Raw genomic sequence first — 20,683 nt, 5'->3', positions numbered from 1 at the left:
TATATGCTCAGCCTTTCTGCTTGTGTGGTAATAAAACTTATCAAATGCATTTATGATGTTCGGCTGTATAAAGCGTTAACATTGGTCAAAATTTCCTGTTCTTTAATTTAATTCGTTTGATTATCAATACTTATCGAATATATTCTGATTCAAAACGTATTTAAGAACACCGTTAGGCACATAAAGTTCTATTGTGTGAAATTAAAAAAAAAAAGAAAATCGGCCCAACTAACTCTTTCATCCCTTTTAATTTCTTGTTCCATTTATATAATAGTAGAGCCATTATTTATTTATATATATATATAGCTACTTGATTCACTCACATAAAATTAATATACGAAAGTATAGATTTATGCGTAAACTTTAAGTATTTACTTCAAAAGCGCTCAATACGTAGGTAGAGCTAGTTAGTAATTTATAATATATATTTTATAAATTACTATATATATATATATATATATATATATATATATATATATATATATATATTTGACTTACTTGTTGTTTCATCAAATATTTTTGCATGTAAAATCCGATCCCGCATTTTGCTAATTCCTACCCTCTGATGAGAAGGAAAGTATTTCTTCGAAACTCCGCGGATTAAGGACTATCCACTTATCTAGTGTTTCCTTTTCAGATTAAATATGTTTTTAACTCATTTCAAAGTGTTTTTTAACATGTTTTATAAACTGTTTGCTCGTGTATGAGAGATAGAGAGAGAGAGTGCTCAAGACAGAGGCAGAGATTGGGGGAGAGAGAGAGAGAGAGCCTGGGAGATTCAATACAGAGAGCTCGAGATTTGAGACAAAGAGAGAGATGAGAGGAAGAGAGAGAGCGCGCTCAAGACAGAGGCATATATATATATATACACACACACACACACACACACACACACACACACACACACACACACACACACACACACACACAGAATGAGGCTCCACCGTCTCAAGAGAATCCCTATTCTAGAAAAGAGGATTGATGCTATCTGAAATGGCAGATTAGCACTATAATTCTTTTAGATTCAACAAATTACAATTAATCAGTTTCGTATACATCAGCAATCCTCATTGCTCTCCTCCCCCTCCTCCTCCTCCCAAAACAAGGAAACGTAGAAAAACATGACCAAATTTAATACATTGTTCAGTTTGCTTTTGCAATATATATATATATATATATATATATATATATATATATGAAAATACAAAACACACAAAAATAAAAATAAAAACTTTTAAAAAAAAATGCAGAAGCCAACTGCAGAATCAGGAAAGCACATTTCTAAGAGTGAATATTGTTGGGGGAAAGCGAAATAATGAGAAGCAGACAATCTGATAGTGGATCAGACCGCCCCCTCCCTTCCCCATCATCTTTCTAGACATTTGAGATTTCAGATTTTGTTCAACACATCAATACGAAAAATCCTAACTGAAGAAAGCTTATTCGCGGATTTTCTTGTATTTTTTTTTATTTTTTTTATTTTTTCACATCTGTAGAAATCGATAGTGACAGGTTTGTTTAGAAAACTGTGCAGGCATTATTGAGGATTTCAATTGAATTTTATACAACCATGAATAAAAATGGGGGTTAGGGTTAGGGAACAAGGAGAGACGATGGAGGGGTGGCATTACAGAATGAATTCTTAATATGCATACAATTCAATTTGTCCCTAAAGTGATGAATATGCTATTTTAAACTTAAGTAACACCAGATCGAACGAAAATGCTATTTCAAACTTAAGTGAGACACGACAACAAAAACAGCTATTTACAAATAGAATGTGAGAAACCCAACCAAAATGCTTTTTTTAAATTAAGCATGACATACCTAATGAAAATAGTATTTCAAACTTAAGCGATTCACACCCAACAAAAATAGTATTTTCAGCTTAAGTGGACCACACTCAAATGAAAATGATATTTTGAGCTTAAGTGGACCACACCTAATGAAAATAGCATTTCAAGCCTAAGTGACCCCCCCCTAAAAAAAACAAATGAAAATATTTCAAGTTTAAGTAGGCCATGCTCAACGAAAATTGTATGTCAAGCTTAAGGTTGATCACACCCCATGAAAATAGCATTTCAAGCTCAAGTGGATGACACTCAATGAAAATAGTATTTCAAGCTAAAATGGGGGGGGACAATCGAAAATAAAATTTCAATCTTAAGTAGACCACACCTCATGAAAATAGTATTTCTAGCTCAAGTAAATCACACTCAAGAAAATGGTATTTAAAGTTTAAGTGAACCACACGTAATGAAAATGGTATTTTAAGCCTAAGTAATAATGTAATAACATTTCAAGCTAAAGTGGACCACACCCAATGAAAATGGTATTTTAAGCTTAAGTAAGGCCAACCCTATGAAAATGGTATTTGAAGCTTAAGCAGGCCATAGCAAATGAAATATTTCGAGCTTAAATGGACCACAGCCAATGAAAATGGGATTTCAAGCTTAAACGAGCTTCAGCAAATGAAAATGATATTTCAAACTTAAGTGGGTCACACCCAATGAAAATAGTATTTCAAGCTTAAGTCTGCCATACTTAATGAAAATTAATCAATCATCTTGAAGACGTCTTGAAATAAAGACAAAACGTTGATAAACATAATTTTGGTTTGTTCTTTTCATGTCATATATATAAGTGAACGTGTCTGTGTATCTGTGTGTACATTTCCCTACGCAATAACTCTCTCAATTTTAAATCTACAGACTCGAAATTTGATGTACAGGGTACTGAGATTTGGGAAAATCTTTGTGATCGGTTTTCGGCCAGAAATTTGGCTGTTAAGTTCTTTTCCTCCTTCGCGATACGGGTTCGAGCCTGCCTTGCTACTACCACTTATGTTTTTTTTTTGCTCAACATACACATCCAAATACCCGGGCAACACCGGGCTGAAATGCTAGTATATATATATATATATATATATATACTAGCATGGGTGCCCGGCATTGCCTGGGTGTTTGGAGGTGTGTGTTGAGCAAAAAAAAAAAAGTGGTAGTAAGAAGACAGGCACCTGTACCACGAAGGAAGAAAAGAATGGGGGGGGACGTGACGTCTTTGCTGTTATGACCACCACCAAACTGGAAGTGACGTAGGTTTAAATTAAGGCTGGACAATTGAAAAGAGGGGTTGACTTTCGAAAATATCGGTGAAAAACGTGACCCCCTCCCTGTAGAAAAGTGTCCAGTTGAGGGTAAAGAAATTAATGTTTTCAGCCAATTTTTCGGTATTTGTCGTCTGAAGGGTCAAGCTTCAAAACGATACTGATCTTGTGAAAATCTGTCGCCTCTGTTGAAAGTTTTAGGCAGACATGCAAACATACATACATACATTTATATATTGGTAGCTTAAACTTTTGACCCAAACCGATTAAAAAGCTTGCCCTATCTCTGAATACCCTTTATGTAAAATTTTAAATGTTTAAACCAGAAATTGTCTGAGTAATTTGGTAGAGACTGCAGAGGTCAATTTTTTTTAACGTTGACCCCTATTATGACCCCTAAACATTTGTTTTAGGCTCAAATCAAGTTATTAGGTTAAATCCATGTCCAAGGAACATATATCTAAAATTTCAATTGTTTATATCCAAAATTGGCGGAGGAGTTTGGTAGAGTTCTCAAAGTCAAATCGTTGAACTTTGACCCCTTAACAGCCAAATTTCTAGCCGAAAACGGATTACAAAGATTTTCCCGAATCTCAATACCCTATTTCGAGTTATTTGGTAGGCAAATATACACAGGCAGACAGACACTTTCACTTTTATAGATATATATATTACATTGAAGATTATTTACAAGTTATTGAATAGCTTCAACTGATGAGGTGGACTTCATGCAGACCAAGTAATCTTGAGGGACAATGTTTGTGAGCTCTGTGTATGAATGTACCTATTTACTATGCCTCCCCACGGGACAGAGTTAGATATCAGGGTCGTTTTTTAACGGGGAGAAAGGGTACAAAAATAAAAAATTGTCTCAGTCGTGAAGGATTGATCCTCCACCGAAAGAGAACAAGAAATGGAAGTGCAGCACTCGAAGAACTGATACTACACTTTGAGATATTAAATTTTTTATTCACAGGAAAAAAATGCAATTGGGAAAATGAACAAAAAACTTAGGCATGAGGCCAACTCAAAAAGAAGTGGGGATGGTGAGGTTGGTTGATCTATCTCGTCTCTGTTGTAAATTTTAAATGATTTTTCTCTCGGCCAGCCTCTTTTATCATAGTTACCTTTTTAAATTTGTATTTATGTGTGTGTGGTGGGAGGGGGGGTGCCTACTTAAGCCCAATTTTAAAATATTTTTTCTTGACCAAAAGGCCAAAGACAGCTCTGTGTATGAATGTACCTATTTACTATGCCTCCCCACGGGACAGAGTTAGACACCAGGGTCGTTTTTTAACGTGGAGAAAAGGTACAAAAATAAAAATTGTCTCAGTCGTGAAGGATTTCTCCTCCACCGAAAGAGAACAAGAAATAGAAGTGCAGCATCTGAAGAACAGATATTACACTTTGATCTTGTCCCGAAGGCCAAGCTCTGTGTATGAATGTAGACTAGATGTAAAATACCTATGGAGTCATGGTTGACTTTGGGACTGGATTTTAATGTACTACATGGTCACTCTTACACTGATGATTGCGGCAGCATGATAAACTAGTTAAACTACTTGTTAATATTTATTTATAAAAACGTTATTGTTATAAAAAGCCCCTTTATTAAATTAAATTTGAGTCCTATTTCGGGAAATCTTATTGGATGTAATATTTTATATAAGATTATCCCAGCTAAATAAAATTGCTCAATATACTAGATAGAGCAAATAAATCATAATTTAGGAATTTAAAAATTTGTGTTTTGAAAAAGTTAAATTTCAAATATAGAAATTTTATTGTATGCAAGACAAAGAATGCAGTATAGTAAAATACATTTCCTTAACTCATGAGTTTTCGATGTTTATACATCTCCTCGGAGGAAAAATATTAGCAAATATTATAAAAGGTTTGCACCTAATTTGCTAAAGGTAATAAACATAGAAAATGAAATTAAATGTTTTTAAATTTTTTAAATCATTTTAGCTACATAGAATAAGGGAAATTGGATATTGATGAAAAAAATAAAAATAAAAAAAAGGATATTGAATTTCAAATCGAAAATGTATGCCAAATCCTGTAATGGAAGCTCTTGGTAATTCGGCAGGTAAAAAGATTCAACGCGTATTGTAATAAATCCAAGGAAGTTGGTAACAATCCAATATATACATATTTCCAGGAGATGTATAAACATCGAAAACTTATGTGTTAAGAAAATGTATTTTACTATACTGTATTCTTTGTCTTGCATACAATAAAATTTCTATATTTGAAATTTAACTTTTTCAAATCACAAATTAAAATTCCTAAATTATGATATAAACTATGGACCGTCGGACTACCCTTGTTTGCATCTTGTCTATCGAAAACATTGTCATTGAAACCAGTTTATAATTAATAAAATTCACACTCCTTTCCACAGCCCAACAATTTGAGTACAAATAGACTTCAGTATTTGCTTAACTTGTAGACATAGTTTCCATCATGAAACTGTTTTGTTAGGTTTTGGTTTCGACTAACCGATGACATTCAAATTTTTTTTTTTTACTTTTGAAATCATGATTACATATTGAGTACAATATAATATGAAATAACTGACTATAATAATAAATACGAAAGCTGCATACATCAAAATATCATATTTAAGCACATTTTACAACCGGGCAACGCCGGGCCCTGCTGCTCGTATATATGTGTGTGTGTGTGTGTGTGTGTGTGTGTGTGTGTGTGTGTGTGTGTGTGTGTTAAGTCCAAAAATTTAGTATGCAATGTCAAGAGGCCGGAAGTGGACTCGGTTTACCTAAATATGGAACTGAAGTCACTAAACAAGAAACGAAATCAAGTTTTTTTTAATAACACAAGTGTTAACAAAAATCTTTCATACAATGTTTATGAAATAAATTCTGTGATAAAACTTGTGAAAGGCATAAATACATCATTTCAAAAAGACAACATTTATAGAAATCTAAATAATAAAAATTATCATTAGTTTGTTTTTTCGTAAAAAAACAAAAAAGTTTTTTTACGAAAAAATAATTTTTTGTTTTTGTTTTTTCGTAAAAAACAAAAACAAAAAATTTTTTTTTAGAAATGTAAAACAAAATGAAAGTTTTTTTTTTATTATTATTATTTCCTGATATCACAAGAAGTGTTAAAGCTAAAATAATTTTTTGAAATAAATTATTTCCATATGGTTTCGTATTTCATTTCATGTTTAGTAAGCTGAGTTTACTTCCGACATCTTTACTTTGCGTACTGAATTTTTAGACTCTTAAATATTTATGCCTCGGCAGTAGAGTGAAAAGTATATCTTCTTTTTCTTTTATTAATATTATTGGAATTTTTTCCTTTCTTCCTTGTACACATTTTTGTGAATTATTCCATGGATTTCTGCCTTTGGATTATTATGGACCATCTTCTTCCAATTACGGGATTTCCTTGGATTTTACTTGTGCAAATGGAAATTCAATTAACTTTCTTGAAGTTATACATTTGGATTTTACCGTCATTGGATTATTTATCTTCCACCAGAATATCCATTCATGTGTAATCACCTTTTTCTTCACCATATTCCCTCTGCTTCATTTTTTTTGTTTGTTATCAAGTAAGATCTTTGACTTACTTGTTGTTTCATCAAATACTTTTCCATGCAAAATCCGATCCCGCATTTTGCTAATTCCTGCCCTCTGATGAGAAGGAAAGTATTTCTTCGAAATTCCGCGGATTAAGGACTATCCACTTATCTAGTGTTTCCTTTTCAAATTAAATATATTTTTAACTCATTTCAAAGTGTTTTTTAGCATGTTTTATTAACTGTTTGCTCATATATATATATATATATATATATATATATATATATATATATATATATATATATATATATATATTATTCCGTTACTTTGAAGATTACCAAATAGATGCAACTGATCAGGACGTCATGCAGACCAGAAAATGCCGATGTGCGATCTTCGTGAGCTCTATGTAGAAGTTTGACTCGCCCAACAACAATAAAATAACAAAAATAAACACCGCAAAAAAAGAAAAAAAGAAAAGGCAGATTTAGGTTCATTAATCCGTCAAGTGAAATAGCAGCATTGTTTTGTTAAAAACTTAAATTGCTTTTGCCTAAGGAGGTCAGAAGACGATAAAATTAAATGGAAAGGGTCAGCAAAGTTACGGAAGTAGAACAATGGCATTGCTGCACGCTGGTGGTGAAGGTGGTCAAGTGTCCGGTCTTAAGTGCAATTCCCCCCCCCTCCAAAAAAAAAACACACACACACACATACACACACACTCCAATCAAAACCTGTCTGCAAGTGATTTCTTTAGGGTGGAGTAATAAAAGAAGGAGACATTTTGTCTGCATCGGATCTAACCTCTGACGACTGACCTCTGACCCTGGGTGGTTAGCTGAAATAAGCTTTGATGAATGGCTATCTGATAGCTGCCTATGCACTTTAACCTGCCACTGATTTTGTCTTCTTCAAATATATATGAGAACTTTCCTCTACCTCAGTAGACAATGGACCGCACTTTGGTTAGGTGGGGGTTCATAGTAAAAGACCAGTCCCAGGACGAGTAAAATTAATGCCCTTAACAGAACAGTTTTTATATATATATATATATATATATATATATATATATACACTAGCAGGCTGCAAGATAATACGCTTAAATATGATATTTTACTTCATGCAGATTATGTATATATTATTATAGAGAAAATTCTCTATCGATTATTATATTAAACCTACTGAGATCAAAACTAAAAAAAAAAAAATGATATATATGGATACCATCAGCTAGAATCAAAACCAAAACATACAATTCTGCCCCCTCATTCCTTAGCCTCTGAGCCACGCATATATATAAGTTTTCAGAATCTAAGAGAGTATATAAATACTTCCACAGCCAAACAACGTCGCAGCTCACAAGAGCCATGATAGCCAACCAACTGGAAGTCCGAAACTCGAGTTTCGCCCTCATTTGGGCTAATCAGTTAAATATATCCGGGATCCGAAACCCGAGCCTCTTGCATGCGAGGACATCTGATTTGTTGGCTGTCATGGCTCTTGTGGGCTGCGATGTTGTTTGGCTGTGGAAATATATATATATATATATATATATATATATATATATATATATATATATATATATATATCTGTCATACTTTGGTTAGATGAGGGTCTATAATAAAACTGAAAAACACGTTCTAGGATGGATAAAATTAATGCCCTTAACAGAACAGTTTATATATATATATATATATATATATATATATATATAATGTGATAATATAAAAAAAAACAGTTACTCTTTATTAGTGATTGGATGATTCCAATATCCCCCCACCCCCGATTCCAATTCTTTATAAATCTCTAAATATTAGAGTTGTTACCCCCCCCCTCCGATTACTACGGTAAAAACACGTGTTAAATGTGCAGATATTTTTCTTAAGCATAAAATGAACACTAGTGGGGGATAGTCTACAGATTTTGATTTCACTGGTAGTTTAAAATCAATAAATATTTACTATTTTAACATCATTACCAACAGTGGAAGATTTTGTTTTAAACAAACTGAAAAAAAAAGGACGATTAAAAGAATCGTTTTTGGCATCAGAAAATAGGCACAAACTTTTCAGATTCCCCCCCAAAAAAACTTAAGATTTTTCTGATTCTTAAATAATCGTCCCAACACTACTTTATACAGTTCAGATTTATTCGTAAGGAAACCATCATTTCTTTATACGTAATCTTATTTTACTTACGATATAGGCAAAAATACAACTTCCAAAGGAAAAGGAAGCTCAATAGTGTTAAATAGTTATTTCAAAATTTTCTCATAATAATAATAAATTGACTAAAAAAAAAAAAAAAAAAAAAAAAAAATAGAAACCGCGGTACCTCCAACCGATACATCTCCAAGAGTGAAAAGTGGATAGATAGCGTTTAAAATAAATAAATAAATTATTACAAAGTTGTCATTGGAGCAAAAGAGAGGAAAAAGAAAAGTGTGATAAATAAATATTCTGAATAAATATCGCCCAAATTAAAAATAAAACGATGGAGGAAATCATTATCTACAAATAAATGCGGAATAAAGAAAAAACAAAAACAAACTTTGCCCCTATTGCACTAATCTATTTTTTATTCTGAAAAATTTCAAAATTTTGATTATATATCTCATTCATAGAGACTGTTTCGCTATATCATAGATCTTCAGTGCGGCTAGACTAGCAACTACCTCAAGCCATGATTGAAACTCAACCTGCGAGGCAAGAATCAGCATTACAAAACATTACTTTATTTGGTTGTTGCTAAGATGGGTATTAACAATGATCAAACATTGTCCAAACACCTAAGTTCTATTTGTTTACATAAAGAGCATTGCATTATACGCTAGCAGCAGTTTGTTATTTCACTCCCCAATATGCTCAACCCAAAATAAGGGAGCATTTATAGTTATCCACAGATAGATTGTTTTGCTGTATCATAGCTCTTCAGTGTGGCTAGACTAGCAACTATCTCAAGCCAGTGTGTGTGTGCGTGATTGTGCAAAGAAAATATGAATAAATTTTTGAGGTGACTAAAAATTAAGACCCCCTCTCCAAATTTAAAAAAAAAAAATTTTAATCAGAATAACATGATTCAGAATTAAATCATCCGAAAAGACAAAACTAAGAAATGATGAAGGCAACAAAGAAAAAAGCAAAAAATTAAAAGATGCGACTTACCTTTGATAGGCAAGCGTCATTCCAATTATGGTCAATATGACAAACAATAACGATACACAGAGGACGATTTTACTTGTGGTGTCAAAATGCGTGGAGGTACGATGACCTGAAAAAAAAAACAAAACAAAAAAAAAAAAAACACGTACATTCAGATGAAAATAAATACAATTATATAATTCTTTCCAGTTTTTATCTAGTCCGTATATCAGTGCTTTTCAACCAGGGTTCCACGGAACCTTAGGGTTCCCCCAGTACAGTCCAGGAGTTCCGCAATTCCTAAATTAGAACATGGAACAAATTTTGAAAATCTATTTTATTATTATATGCATACTTTTGAAAACAAATATTGTTTAAATATATTTAATTTTACTTAATTAAATTCGTTACATTTGAAAAATTAATTCATCTTGCCACTATTATTATGATTGCTTTTATATATTTTTTATTATACAGTCAACACTAGAAGAATTGCACTAAAAATCATAAGAATAAGAATATTTTCATTTAAATTTTTTTTTTTTTTTTTTTTTTTGCATAAGACAACTAAATTATTGCATAGGAGTTCCATGAGCCAGTGGAATGTTTCCATGGGGTTCCGCTCCAACAAGAAAGTTGAAAAGCACTGTTGAACCTTCAACCTTCAGGAGAATATCACTTTTTACAACTGATTTTTCCAAAAAAAGGAAAGAGGGGACGAGGGACGTAAAAAAAGGAAGGAGGGGACAAGGGACGTAAAAAAAAAAAAGAAGGAGGGGACGAGGGACGTAAAAAAAAAAGAAGGAGGGGACGAGGGACGAAAAAAAAAAAGGAGGGGACGAGGGACGTAAAAAAAAAGAAGGAGGGGACGAGGGACGTAAAAAAAAAAGAAGGAGGGGACGAGGGACGTAAAAAAAGGAAGGAGGGGACGAGGGACGTAAAAAAAGGAAGGAGGGGACGAGGGACGTAAAAAAAGGAAGGAGGGGACGAGGGACGTACAAAAAAAGGAAGGAGGGGACGAGGGACGTACAAAAAAAGGAAGGAGGGGACGAGGGACGTACAAAAAAGGAAGGAGGGGACGAGGGACGTACAAAAAAAGGAAGGAGGGGACGAGGGACGTACAAAACAAGGAAGGAGGGGACGAGGGACGTAAAAAAAAGGAAGGAAGGGACGAGGGACGTAAGAAAAAAGGAAGGAGGGGACGAGGGACGTAAAGGAAGGAGTGGACGAGGCAGGTAAAAAAGGAAGGAGGGGACGAGGGACGTAAAAAAAGGAAGGAGGGGACGAGGGACGTAAAAAAAGGAAGGAGGGGACGAGGGACGTAAAAAAAGGAAGGAGGGGACGAGGGACGTAAAAAAAGGAAGGAGGGGACGAGGGACGTACAAAAAAAGGAAGGAGGGGACGAGGGACGTACAAAAAAAGGAAGGAGGGGACGAGGGACGTACAAAAAAGGAAGGAGGGGACGAGGGACGTACAAAAAAAGGAAGGAGGGGACGAGGGACGTACAAAACAAGGAAGGAGGGGACGAGGGACGTAAAAAAAAGGAAGGAAGGGACGAGGGACGTAAGAAAAAAGGAAGGAGGGGACGAGGGACGTAAAGGAAGGAGTGGACGAGGCAGGTAAAAAAGGAAGGAGGGGACGAGTGTGGAAAAAGGAAGGAGGGGACGAGTGTGGAAAAAGGAAGGAGGGGACGAGTGTGGAAAAAGGAAGGAGGGGACGAGTGTGGAAAAAGGAAGGAGGGAACGAGGGTGGAAAAAGGAAGGAGGGAACGAGGGTGGAAAAAGGAAGGAGTGGACGAGGGTGGAAAAAGGAAGGAGTGGACGAGGGTGGAAAAAGGAAGGAGTGGACGAGGGTGGAAAAAGGAAGGAGTGGACGAGGGTGGAAAAAGGAAGGAGTGGACGAGGGTGGAAAAAGGAAGGAGTGGATGAGGGTGGAAAAAGGAAGGAGTGGACGAGGGTGGAAAAAGGAAGGAGTGGACGAGGGTGGAAAAAGGAAGGAGGGGACGAGGGTGGAAAAAGGAAGGAGGGGACGAGGGTGGAAAAAGGAAGGAGGGGACGAGGGTGGAAAAAGGAAGGAGGGGACGAGGGTGGAAAAAGGAAGGAGGGGACGAGGGTGGAAAAAGGAAGGAGGGGACGAGGGTGGAAAAAGGAAGGAGGGGACGAGGGTGGAAAAAGGAAGGAGGGAACGAGGGTGGAAAAAGGAAGGAGGGAACGAGGGTGGAAATAGAAAGGAGAGGAGGGAGGGATGGAAAAAGAAAGGAGAGGAGGGAGGGATGGAAAAAGAAAGGAGAGGAGGGAGGGATGGAAAAAGAAAGGAGAGGAGGGAGGGATGGAAAAAGAAAGGAGAGGAGGGAGGGATGGAAAAAGAAAGGAGAGGAGGGAGGGATGGAAAAAGAAAGGAGAGGAGGGAGGGATGGAAAAAGAAAGGAGAGGAGGGAGGGATGGAAAAAGAAAGGAGAGGAGGGAGTGATGGAAAAAGAAAGGAGAGGAGGGAGTGATGGAAAAAGAAAGGAGAGGAGGGAGTGATGGAAAAAGAAAGGAGGAGGGAGTGATGGAAAAAGAAAGGAGGAGGGAGTGATGGAAAAAGAAAGGAGTAGGGAGTGATAAAAAAAGAAAGGAGGGACAGAGGATGAAGAAAAAGGCGGGATGGGCAGGGAAGAGGATAAAGGGAAGGACGGAGGGAAGAAGAAAAAAGGAGGGACGGAGGGAAGAAGAAAAAAGGAGGGACGGAGGGAAGAAGAAAAAAGGAGGGACGGAGGGAAGAAGAAAAAAGGAGGGACGGAGGGAAGAAGAAAAAAGGAGGGACGGAGGGAAGAAGAAAAAAGGAGGGACGGAGGGAAGAAGAAAAAAGGAGGGACGGAGGGAAGAAGAAAAAAGGAGGGACGGAGGGAAGAAGAAAAAAGGAGGGACGGAGGGAAGAAGAAAAAAGGAGGGACGGAGGGAAGAAGAAAAAAGGAGGGACGGAGGGAAAAAGAAAAAAGGAGGGACGGAGGGAAAAAGAAAAAAGGAGGGACGGAGGGAAGAAGAAAAAAGGAGGGACGGAGGGAAGAAGAAAAAAGGAGGGACGGAGGGAAGAAGAAAAAAGGAGGGACGGAGGGAAGAAGAAAAAAGGAGGGACGGAGGGAAGAAGAAAAAAGGAGGGACGGAGGGAAGAAGAAAAAAGGAGGAGGGAAGAAGAAAGGAGGAAAGTGAAATAGGAAAGATAAGGAAAGGAGTTGGATTGAAAAGAAAAAAACAGAGAGGAAGGGATTGAAAAGAAAAAGGAAAGAGAGAGGTATGGAAGAAGAAGAAAAGAGGGGAGACAGAAAAAAGGAGAGAGAGAGAGAGAGAAATGGGATACAGAAAGATAAAAAAGGAAAAGGTATGAGGGAAGGAGAAAAAAAGGAGAGGAGGAGGAAGGAACGGAGAGACTGGGGGAAATGGAAAGATGGAGGGAGAAAAGGGGAAAGGTAGGAAGAAAAGAAAAACAATGCGGAAGGAGGAAGAAAAGGATTTTTAAAATATCTGGAGGTAAACGAGGGAGTAATTGGGTGAGTTGCAAAAAAAACCATAAAAAATATGAAAGAACTGAAAAAAAAAAAATAAAAAGGAGTAAAGAGAGTGATAGATCTGGGGAGGGCGTGGGGGGACGTAAATCAATACAGGTATAATAACTCTTCGCGCACCCCCGCCCCATCTTCGTGACTGATCAATACGAAGCCATTATCGAAATTGCTGTTGAAAAACGAGAGTAGCAAAAGCGTAGTATGTACGCGGTGCACTACTTACCTGGGATGGGTGTGGTACTCCGCTCGATAAAGGTCGGTCGGAGATCTCGATTGCAATGATCTTCCCAATCACAACAAGCTATCGTCTGCGGCGTACTGTGGGGGACAAGATCCCCTTGGCACTGAAAACAGAAAGAAAAGAGAACTATTCAACTAATCACGGCAATCTAGTTTTATGCGTTAAATAATTCCATCAATTTTTATTCCCTAGAACTGCCCGCCTGTGGAACTCTATACCGCAAGGCTGCCTCCCAGCTTTCATGATAGCTATCAAGTCCAATGTAAACAAATTCTTGTTGAGACGATTTCCACCACTACCAATCATCGCGGTGTTATCTCACAGACCACCGGACACTTATTAATTCTTATTCTCTTTTGATAAGCAATGATTTCCGAGTAAAAAAAATAAATAAATAAAAACAGCAATATTTACACTAGGCGTGTTGAACCGCCTTACCCTGAAGGAGGAAGTTTCATGGGATTATCAAGTTCACAAACGATCCCCAATCACCAGGGGAAATGACAACGTTAAGATTTTGCAGTTCTTGCAGGGAAGTCTCAACGTCCTCCTACATGCAAAGCACCTGATATTCCCAAATGGTCACCCATCTGCTACTGGTCAGGCTCAACGTTGCTTAACTTCGGTGATCTAATGAGGCCAACAAAATTAAGAATTAAATTATAAATTTCTATAAGGAAACATACAGACACTCAAGATTTTGTCTCCTGGATTTATCCACGAGACAAAAATCTTGAGTGTCTGTATGATTGTTTGCTACTTTGTCATGATTATACGGCAATTCGATATATTTACTGAGTATTCTGAGGGAGATAACTGCTTTACTATGAGATTCGTCCATTTTTTTCATACGATAATTTGGGAAGCTAAAACATTCGAGGAAGTGTAAGAAAAGAAAGAAGTGACTTTTTTTTCCAGCTATTTTATTTAATGTAACAAAGTTTTATAACATTAATAACAAAAAAAAAAGAAAAAAAAAAGTAAAATACAACGATATTGTAATTTTTCTCAAATAAAACATTCGAGGAATTTTTAGAAAGAAAGATACTTTTTTTTTCTCAAACAAAAAAAAAGGGGGGGGGGTTACAAGTATTTTATTTAATGTAACAAAGTTTTATGACATTAATAACAAAAAAGTAAAATACGACGATATTATAATTTTTTTTGAACAAAACATTCAAGTAATTGTGAGAAAATATTTTAAAACGACTTTATTTAAACTAGCAGGACCCGTGTACCACCGTTGCATGGTGGAAGTATGCTCCCACTCCACCTGTAAAAAAAAATCAATTAAATTACGGTTATTAGTGGGAGCCACTGCCGGCCCAGTATAGTAGTAGGCACTGGCGCCCCTGGACAAAATGAATGGACTGTAGCGAAGTACAGACGCATTTTTATATATTGAAGAGTTTAGCTTCCCAGTAATCGAGTATATTTTCTAATGATTTGTTCCAATAAAAAAAATACTGGATTTTATTAAAAGAAATATGTAGCGTAAATAAAATTGTTGGCAAAAAATTAGTTCGTGATATTTCGTCCAATAAACTTTCGTATTTTTCTTTCGGCATATTAAAAAAAAAAAAAAAAAAAAAACGTAAATAATTTGGGAGCTAATCTCTTCAATTTAGTTATGACGAATTATGTTATGATTTGTTATGTTTTCCGGGAAAATCTTAATACAAAAGAAAGTCGCAAGTATTTGGGAGCTGAACTCTTCAATATATAAATACATTTGAAATGTGACGTTTTGAAACATCACAGCAGACCAAGATTACAGTGTAGTATCCGTTCTGATGCTACACTTCACCTTTTCTGTTTTCGGTCAGTGGAGGAGAAATCCTTCATGACTGGGACAATTTTTATTTTTGTTCCTATCCAGTGTGTCCCTTTTTGGGGAGCTGGATATTCCCCACATTAAAAATCGACCTCATGTCAAACTTTGCTCTTGTGGGGATGCAAGTAACCAGAAACATCACGAATGTACACGCAGTCTTGTTGGTGTTTTGACGAAGAGGTCGTGGTCGTCGTCGTCGTTTTTTTTTTTGTTTTGTTTTTTTAGGAAAAATTTTAATATAAAAGTCGGAAGCTGAACACCTCAATATATAAGTACATATGAAATGCGTAGTCTGGAAACATCACCCGTGCACACGCGGTGTGTTTTATGGTAAAAGAACTCAGATGTGTTGATGTTTTGATGAAGGCGTAGTCGTCGACGACGTCGGCATTTTTTTTTTTTTTTTTTTTTTTTTTTCGATTTTCGAATGTCACTCCAATAACGAAGAAACACCATAAAAATATTTTTAAATATTTTTATGGTGACACCTTCATTTTTATGCATATATTAAAAAAAAAAAAAAAAAATCACCAGTCATAGAAAATAGTAACTTAGCTTGAATTAGCCTGGAACAAAAACAATTAATGTCTTCAGTTGTAAGCCATGTTTAGTTTCAGAACAGTTTCTGATGGTTAGTTGTTCTATGCAAGTCCTGGAGGTGACTGCTTCTCAGTAGACAGTTTTTGAGCTGAAAGCCACCGAGCAAAACATTCTTCCCGTGTTGACATGAAGAAAAAACATGCAAGATTACAAAAGGAAAGGTTTGATATCTTTTTTTTTTTTTTTACACAGGCATCACCACATTATCAAGGCCAAGAGGCCACTCAAGGATAAGGGTTAAAGAGTGTAAAGTAGAAATTGGACAATATAGTAACCGTTAGTAATGGAGATTCGGTAAATTTGATAACTTATATGGAACGGCTCATCAAGAACTTATTTACGTTAGACTTGAACACAACCATATTGTAGTCAGCCGGAAAGCAGGAAAACGGAAGACAATTCCACAGGCGTGCAGTTCTAAGAAAGAAGCTCTGTTCATGGAATCTACGTTTAGGTTTAGGCACAGATAAAGAGTGGGGGGAATTATTGATAGTGTTTTCAGCTAGACGAGCGTTTCTTGTGAAAGTTTGGCGAGGGGGGACCATAGATTGAAGCTCAGTCGAACACTTTCCATGAAAATAACGATACATCAGAGACAAACTCGCAACATCTCTTCTGTGAGATAGAGGTTGCAGGGAAGAGAAAAGAACATCTCCTACGAGGCTACGAAGTCTATTTTGAACTCTATCAAGGCAGGACAAATCCTTTCTAGCAGCTCCTGCCCAGATGTGGCAACAGTATTCCATCCTTGGACGTACCTGGCTCTTATATAGATAGAGAATTGCATCAGCAGAGAGATATCTACTGGATTGATAGAAAGATCCCACCATTTTTCCAGCGGCCTTGGCAACAGATTTGATGTACGTGTTCCATTTAAGATCAGGAGTAATGGTCAAGCCCAGAAGCTTGTCAAAACTTGAGGCGTCCTGAAGACGAGAGCCATTCATTTCAATTGATGCCAGATGTGGATCAGAATGTTGATGATGTAAAGAGAGAAGCTTGGTTTTAGATGCATTAAAAGTAACCAGCCAGTCCTTTCCCCATTGTACTACGTGCTCAAGATCAGAGGAGAAAGAATCGGAGAGAATTTGGTCATTTACTGTCTTAGATGTGCTACCATAAATGGTAGTGTCGTCAGCATAATGTCTACAAATGATTTAAGGATGTGATTTGGAAGATCATTAATGTAGATCAGGAAAAGAGTTGGGCCTAGGATGGACCCCTGAGGGACACCAGCATTAATACTGTGAGCTTCTGATTTTTGCCCCTCAACTACTACTCTTATGAACCTATCAGAGAGAAATGATTTAATAATTGAGAAGACATTTCCAGCTATACCATAGCTGGAGATCTTGTGAAGTAAACCTTTATGCCATACCCTATCAAAGGCCTTTGATATGTCAAGAGCAATTGCCCTAGAAAGGTTGCCTCCGTCGAGAGATTTGCTAATCCTATAACTGTAAGCACATCTGCTGTAGATCTAGCAGAACGGAAACCATATTGAGTGTCACTAAGAAGGTTATTTTTGTTGAGATGGTTGATTACTTCTGTATTTAACACAGATTCCAGCAACTTACTCATGACGCACAGGAGAGTTATTGGCCTGTACTTAGAAGGGGATGAGCGATCACCTGAATTCTTAAATACAGGGCATACTGATGAAATTTTCCAGGGTGATGGGAAGCTATTCTCCTTAAGACAACGTTTAAACAGTTTTGTAAGTATGGGCGCTAGTTCAGGTTGAAGTTTTTTGAGTACTATAATTGGAATCTATAAGGATTTGATATTGGAGATATTCATAATCATACCCTATTTCGAAAAGAGAATTATTTGGAATCAAGTCTCCCCTTGTTGTTATTTCAGATGATTTGAAACCATAGTAGCAAGTTTTAGTCTCCTCTCCATCAAGGCCAGAGGTTTGGGGGAAACATAAATAAAGGGGGGGGGGGTCAATATGCGCTAGAGTACCAACTAAAGACTTACATTTGAAAAGTTGATTTTTAGGGATGACGTTTAAACTTGCCGTCGACAAGTATTTATTATTATTATATTAAGACCTTTGTTATTCAATATATTCCCTATTGTTTTCACTAGTGGCCATGTTTGTTTTCGCATGTGCACACAAAATAAAAAAAAATATCAATGTTTTGTTAATGATTAAATAAATTGTTGAAAATAAATAATTTGAAAAAAAATCCAGCCAACATATAATTGGGGAATTATTACTAGCGGAGGGTGCCCAGTGTTGACAGAGTGTGGAGAGGTTTTAAAGTAAGCCCTTAACGGAGCCCTAAAAAAATGTTTCAAACAAATTAAAAAAGAATTTAACCAACCCCCTAAAAAACTGTAAATAGCAGCAACCACACACAAAAAAAAGTAGCAGGCAGGCTCGAACTTGTAATGCTAAGAAGAAAAAGAAGTGAAAAAAAAGCCTACGATTTAGCCCTCGTGCTCACCGCGACAAACGCCGCCACCACCGCTCAAACTTAGCTTAGTTATTGCAAGGCGTATGATGACTTTGCAAAAATGTCGATGAAAAAAGCGACCCCCCCCCCTTGTAAAAAAACAACCCAGTTGACGGTGAAAGAATTGATTTTTTGGACTAATTTTTGAATATTTGTTGTCCGAGATACCAAGCTTTCAAACGATACCAATTTTGTCAGTGTTGGTTGCATGTGTCAAAAGTTTTAGCAAGACATACAAACACACACACACACACACACACACACTAACAGACGTTTGAGATTTATATAATAGACTAGCCTGGGTACCCGGCGTTGCCCGAGTGTTTGGAGGTGTATGTTGCTCCCCAAAAAATTTAAATAAAATGTGGTAGTAAGCAGGCAGGCTTGAACCCGTAACGCGAACGAGGAAAAGAACATGAAAAAAAAAAAAAAGTGACGTCTTTGCTGTTGCATCCATCGCCAAATCACAAGTGACAAAGGTTTAAATTAAGGCTAGTCAATCGAAAAGAGGCAATGACTTTCGAAAATATCGGCGAAAAAAGTGACCCCCTCCCTATAGAAAAGTGCCCAGTTGAGGGTGAAGGAAGTTGTTTTTAGCCAATTGCTCGATATTTGTCGTCCGAAGGGTTGAGCTTCAAAATGATACCAATCTCATGAAAATCTGTCCCCTCTGTCGAAAATTTTAGGCAGACATACATACATATATACATTTAAACAGACAGGTGAGATTTATATAATAAATTATTATTAAGAGCAATAACATCGGTTCACAATTTTCTATTTCAGATATGGTGGCCATGATTTTTTCTATTTTATTTTCGTTTCAAAGAAGACGTCTGAAAAGATCAAATTCCGGACTCATTTCATTTTCTTAATTTAAAGGCCTTTGGCGCCCAAATTGTCATGGTATCTTTGAGACTATTTAACCTAAGTTAGATATTTCTTTCTTGACATAATATCGTCCTTTCAGTCAGCAAAATGTTAATTTTGGTTAATTACAACCTCATTGGATGCATCCGAACTACATTGCATTAAAAAGAAGAGTTCTCTCTGCCAAAGACAATTACTAATTTTCATAGAAAATTTTTCAACTACCACGCTTATGCAGAGTTGCAAGATGACGCAACATATTTTGTGAGAAAAGAAAACATGTGACTAAACCCTCAGGTAAGTGCACTTTTCAATTTGTTGTGCTTTAATTTCGCCCTCTGTTCGAAAGCAATGTGGGAATAAAATTCTCACAGTAATCTAAAATATGTTTCCGGAGTTATGTCCCTGTATGTGAACTCTTCCTCGTCTACTTTATAACACCTACGAAAAATGCAATTTTCCCCAGTTTTCGGTAAAAATTAGTTTTACTTATAACTTTGTACTTGATGAATTTTCGTAACTTTGGGATATATTAATATTTTCGACATAACAATTAAGTACAGAATATCGTTTTTGTTTAAAACGACATATTTAATAATAATAATAATAATAATAATAATAATAATAATAATAATAATAACTAGCGGGACCTTTGGCAATTCCATAGGGGACTCATTCATATGTAATATGTTGATGCTGGCATTCTGTAGATGTTCAGCGTAAACGGAGACGCTCTGATATTATTGTAGCTCTTTTGTTAAAAGTGCAAAAGTATTTATCTTAGTTAGCCAGGGACGCCCGGCATACACCGGCCGTAAAGTACGCTTAAATATGATATTTTAATACTTGCAGATTTCGTACATATTATTATAGAGTTAATGTTCTATCGATTTTTATCTATATATCTATAAAAGTGAACGTGTCTGTCTGTGTGTCTGTCTGTCTGTGTACATTTCCCTACGCAATAACTCTGTCAATTTTTAGTCTATAGACTCGAAATTTGAAATACCGGGTACTGAGATTTGGGAAAATCGATGTGACGGGTGTCAGCCAGAAATTTGGCTGTTAAGGGGTCAAATTTCAACGATTTGACCTTTAAGAACTCTACCAAACTCCTCCGACAATTTTGGGTCTAGACACTTGAAATTTTAGATATAGGTTCCTTGAACCTGGATCTAACTTAATAAAGTGATTTGAGCCCGAAACAATAAATTTTAAGGGGTCATAATAGGGGTCAAAGTTTTAAAAAATTAACCATTTTTTTGTTTTTTTGCTTTTTTTGCACAGCATACACCTCCAAACACCCGAGCAACGCCGGGCACCCCT

General features: G+C 36.3%; 1 protein-coding gene across 2 annotated transcripts in view; it reads right to left on the bottom strand.

Annotated features, from left to right (window-relative positions):
- The window catches only part of LOC145266530 (bone morphogenetic protein receptor type-1B-like), a 283,711-nt gene that overhangs the window by 87,631 nt on the left and 175,397 nt on the right, over positions 1-20,683 (bottom strand). For both annotated transcript variants that reach the window (XR_013864736.1, XM_080122290.1), the window contains exons 3-4: positions 13,571-13,691; positions 9,828-9,933 (exon numbers count right to left, since the gene is read on the bottom strand). Coding sequence is in view for 1 of the 2 variants with exons in the window: in XM_080122290.1 (XP_079978416.1) it covers positions 9,828-9,933; positions 13,571-13,691 (227 nt within the window). In the remaining variant the exon portion in view is untranslated. The remainder of the gene's footprint in view (positions 1-9,827; positions 9,934-13,570; positions 13,692-20,683) is intronic.

The sequence above is a fragment of the Euprymna scolopes genome, chromosome 41 (assembly GCF_053919585.1).
Source record: "Euprymna scolopes isolate OS-2025 chromosome 41, ASM5391958v1, whole genome shotgun sequence".
Lineage (NCBI taxonomy): Eukaryota > Metazoa > Mollusca > Cephalopoda > Sepiida > Sepiolidae > Euprymna > Euprymna scolopes.
This window is presented reverse-complemented; position numbering and strand designations above follow the sequence as displayed.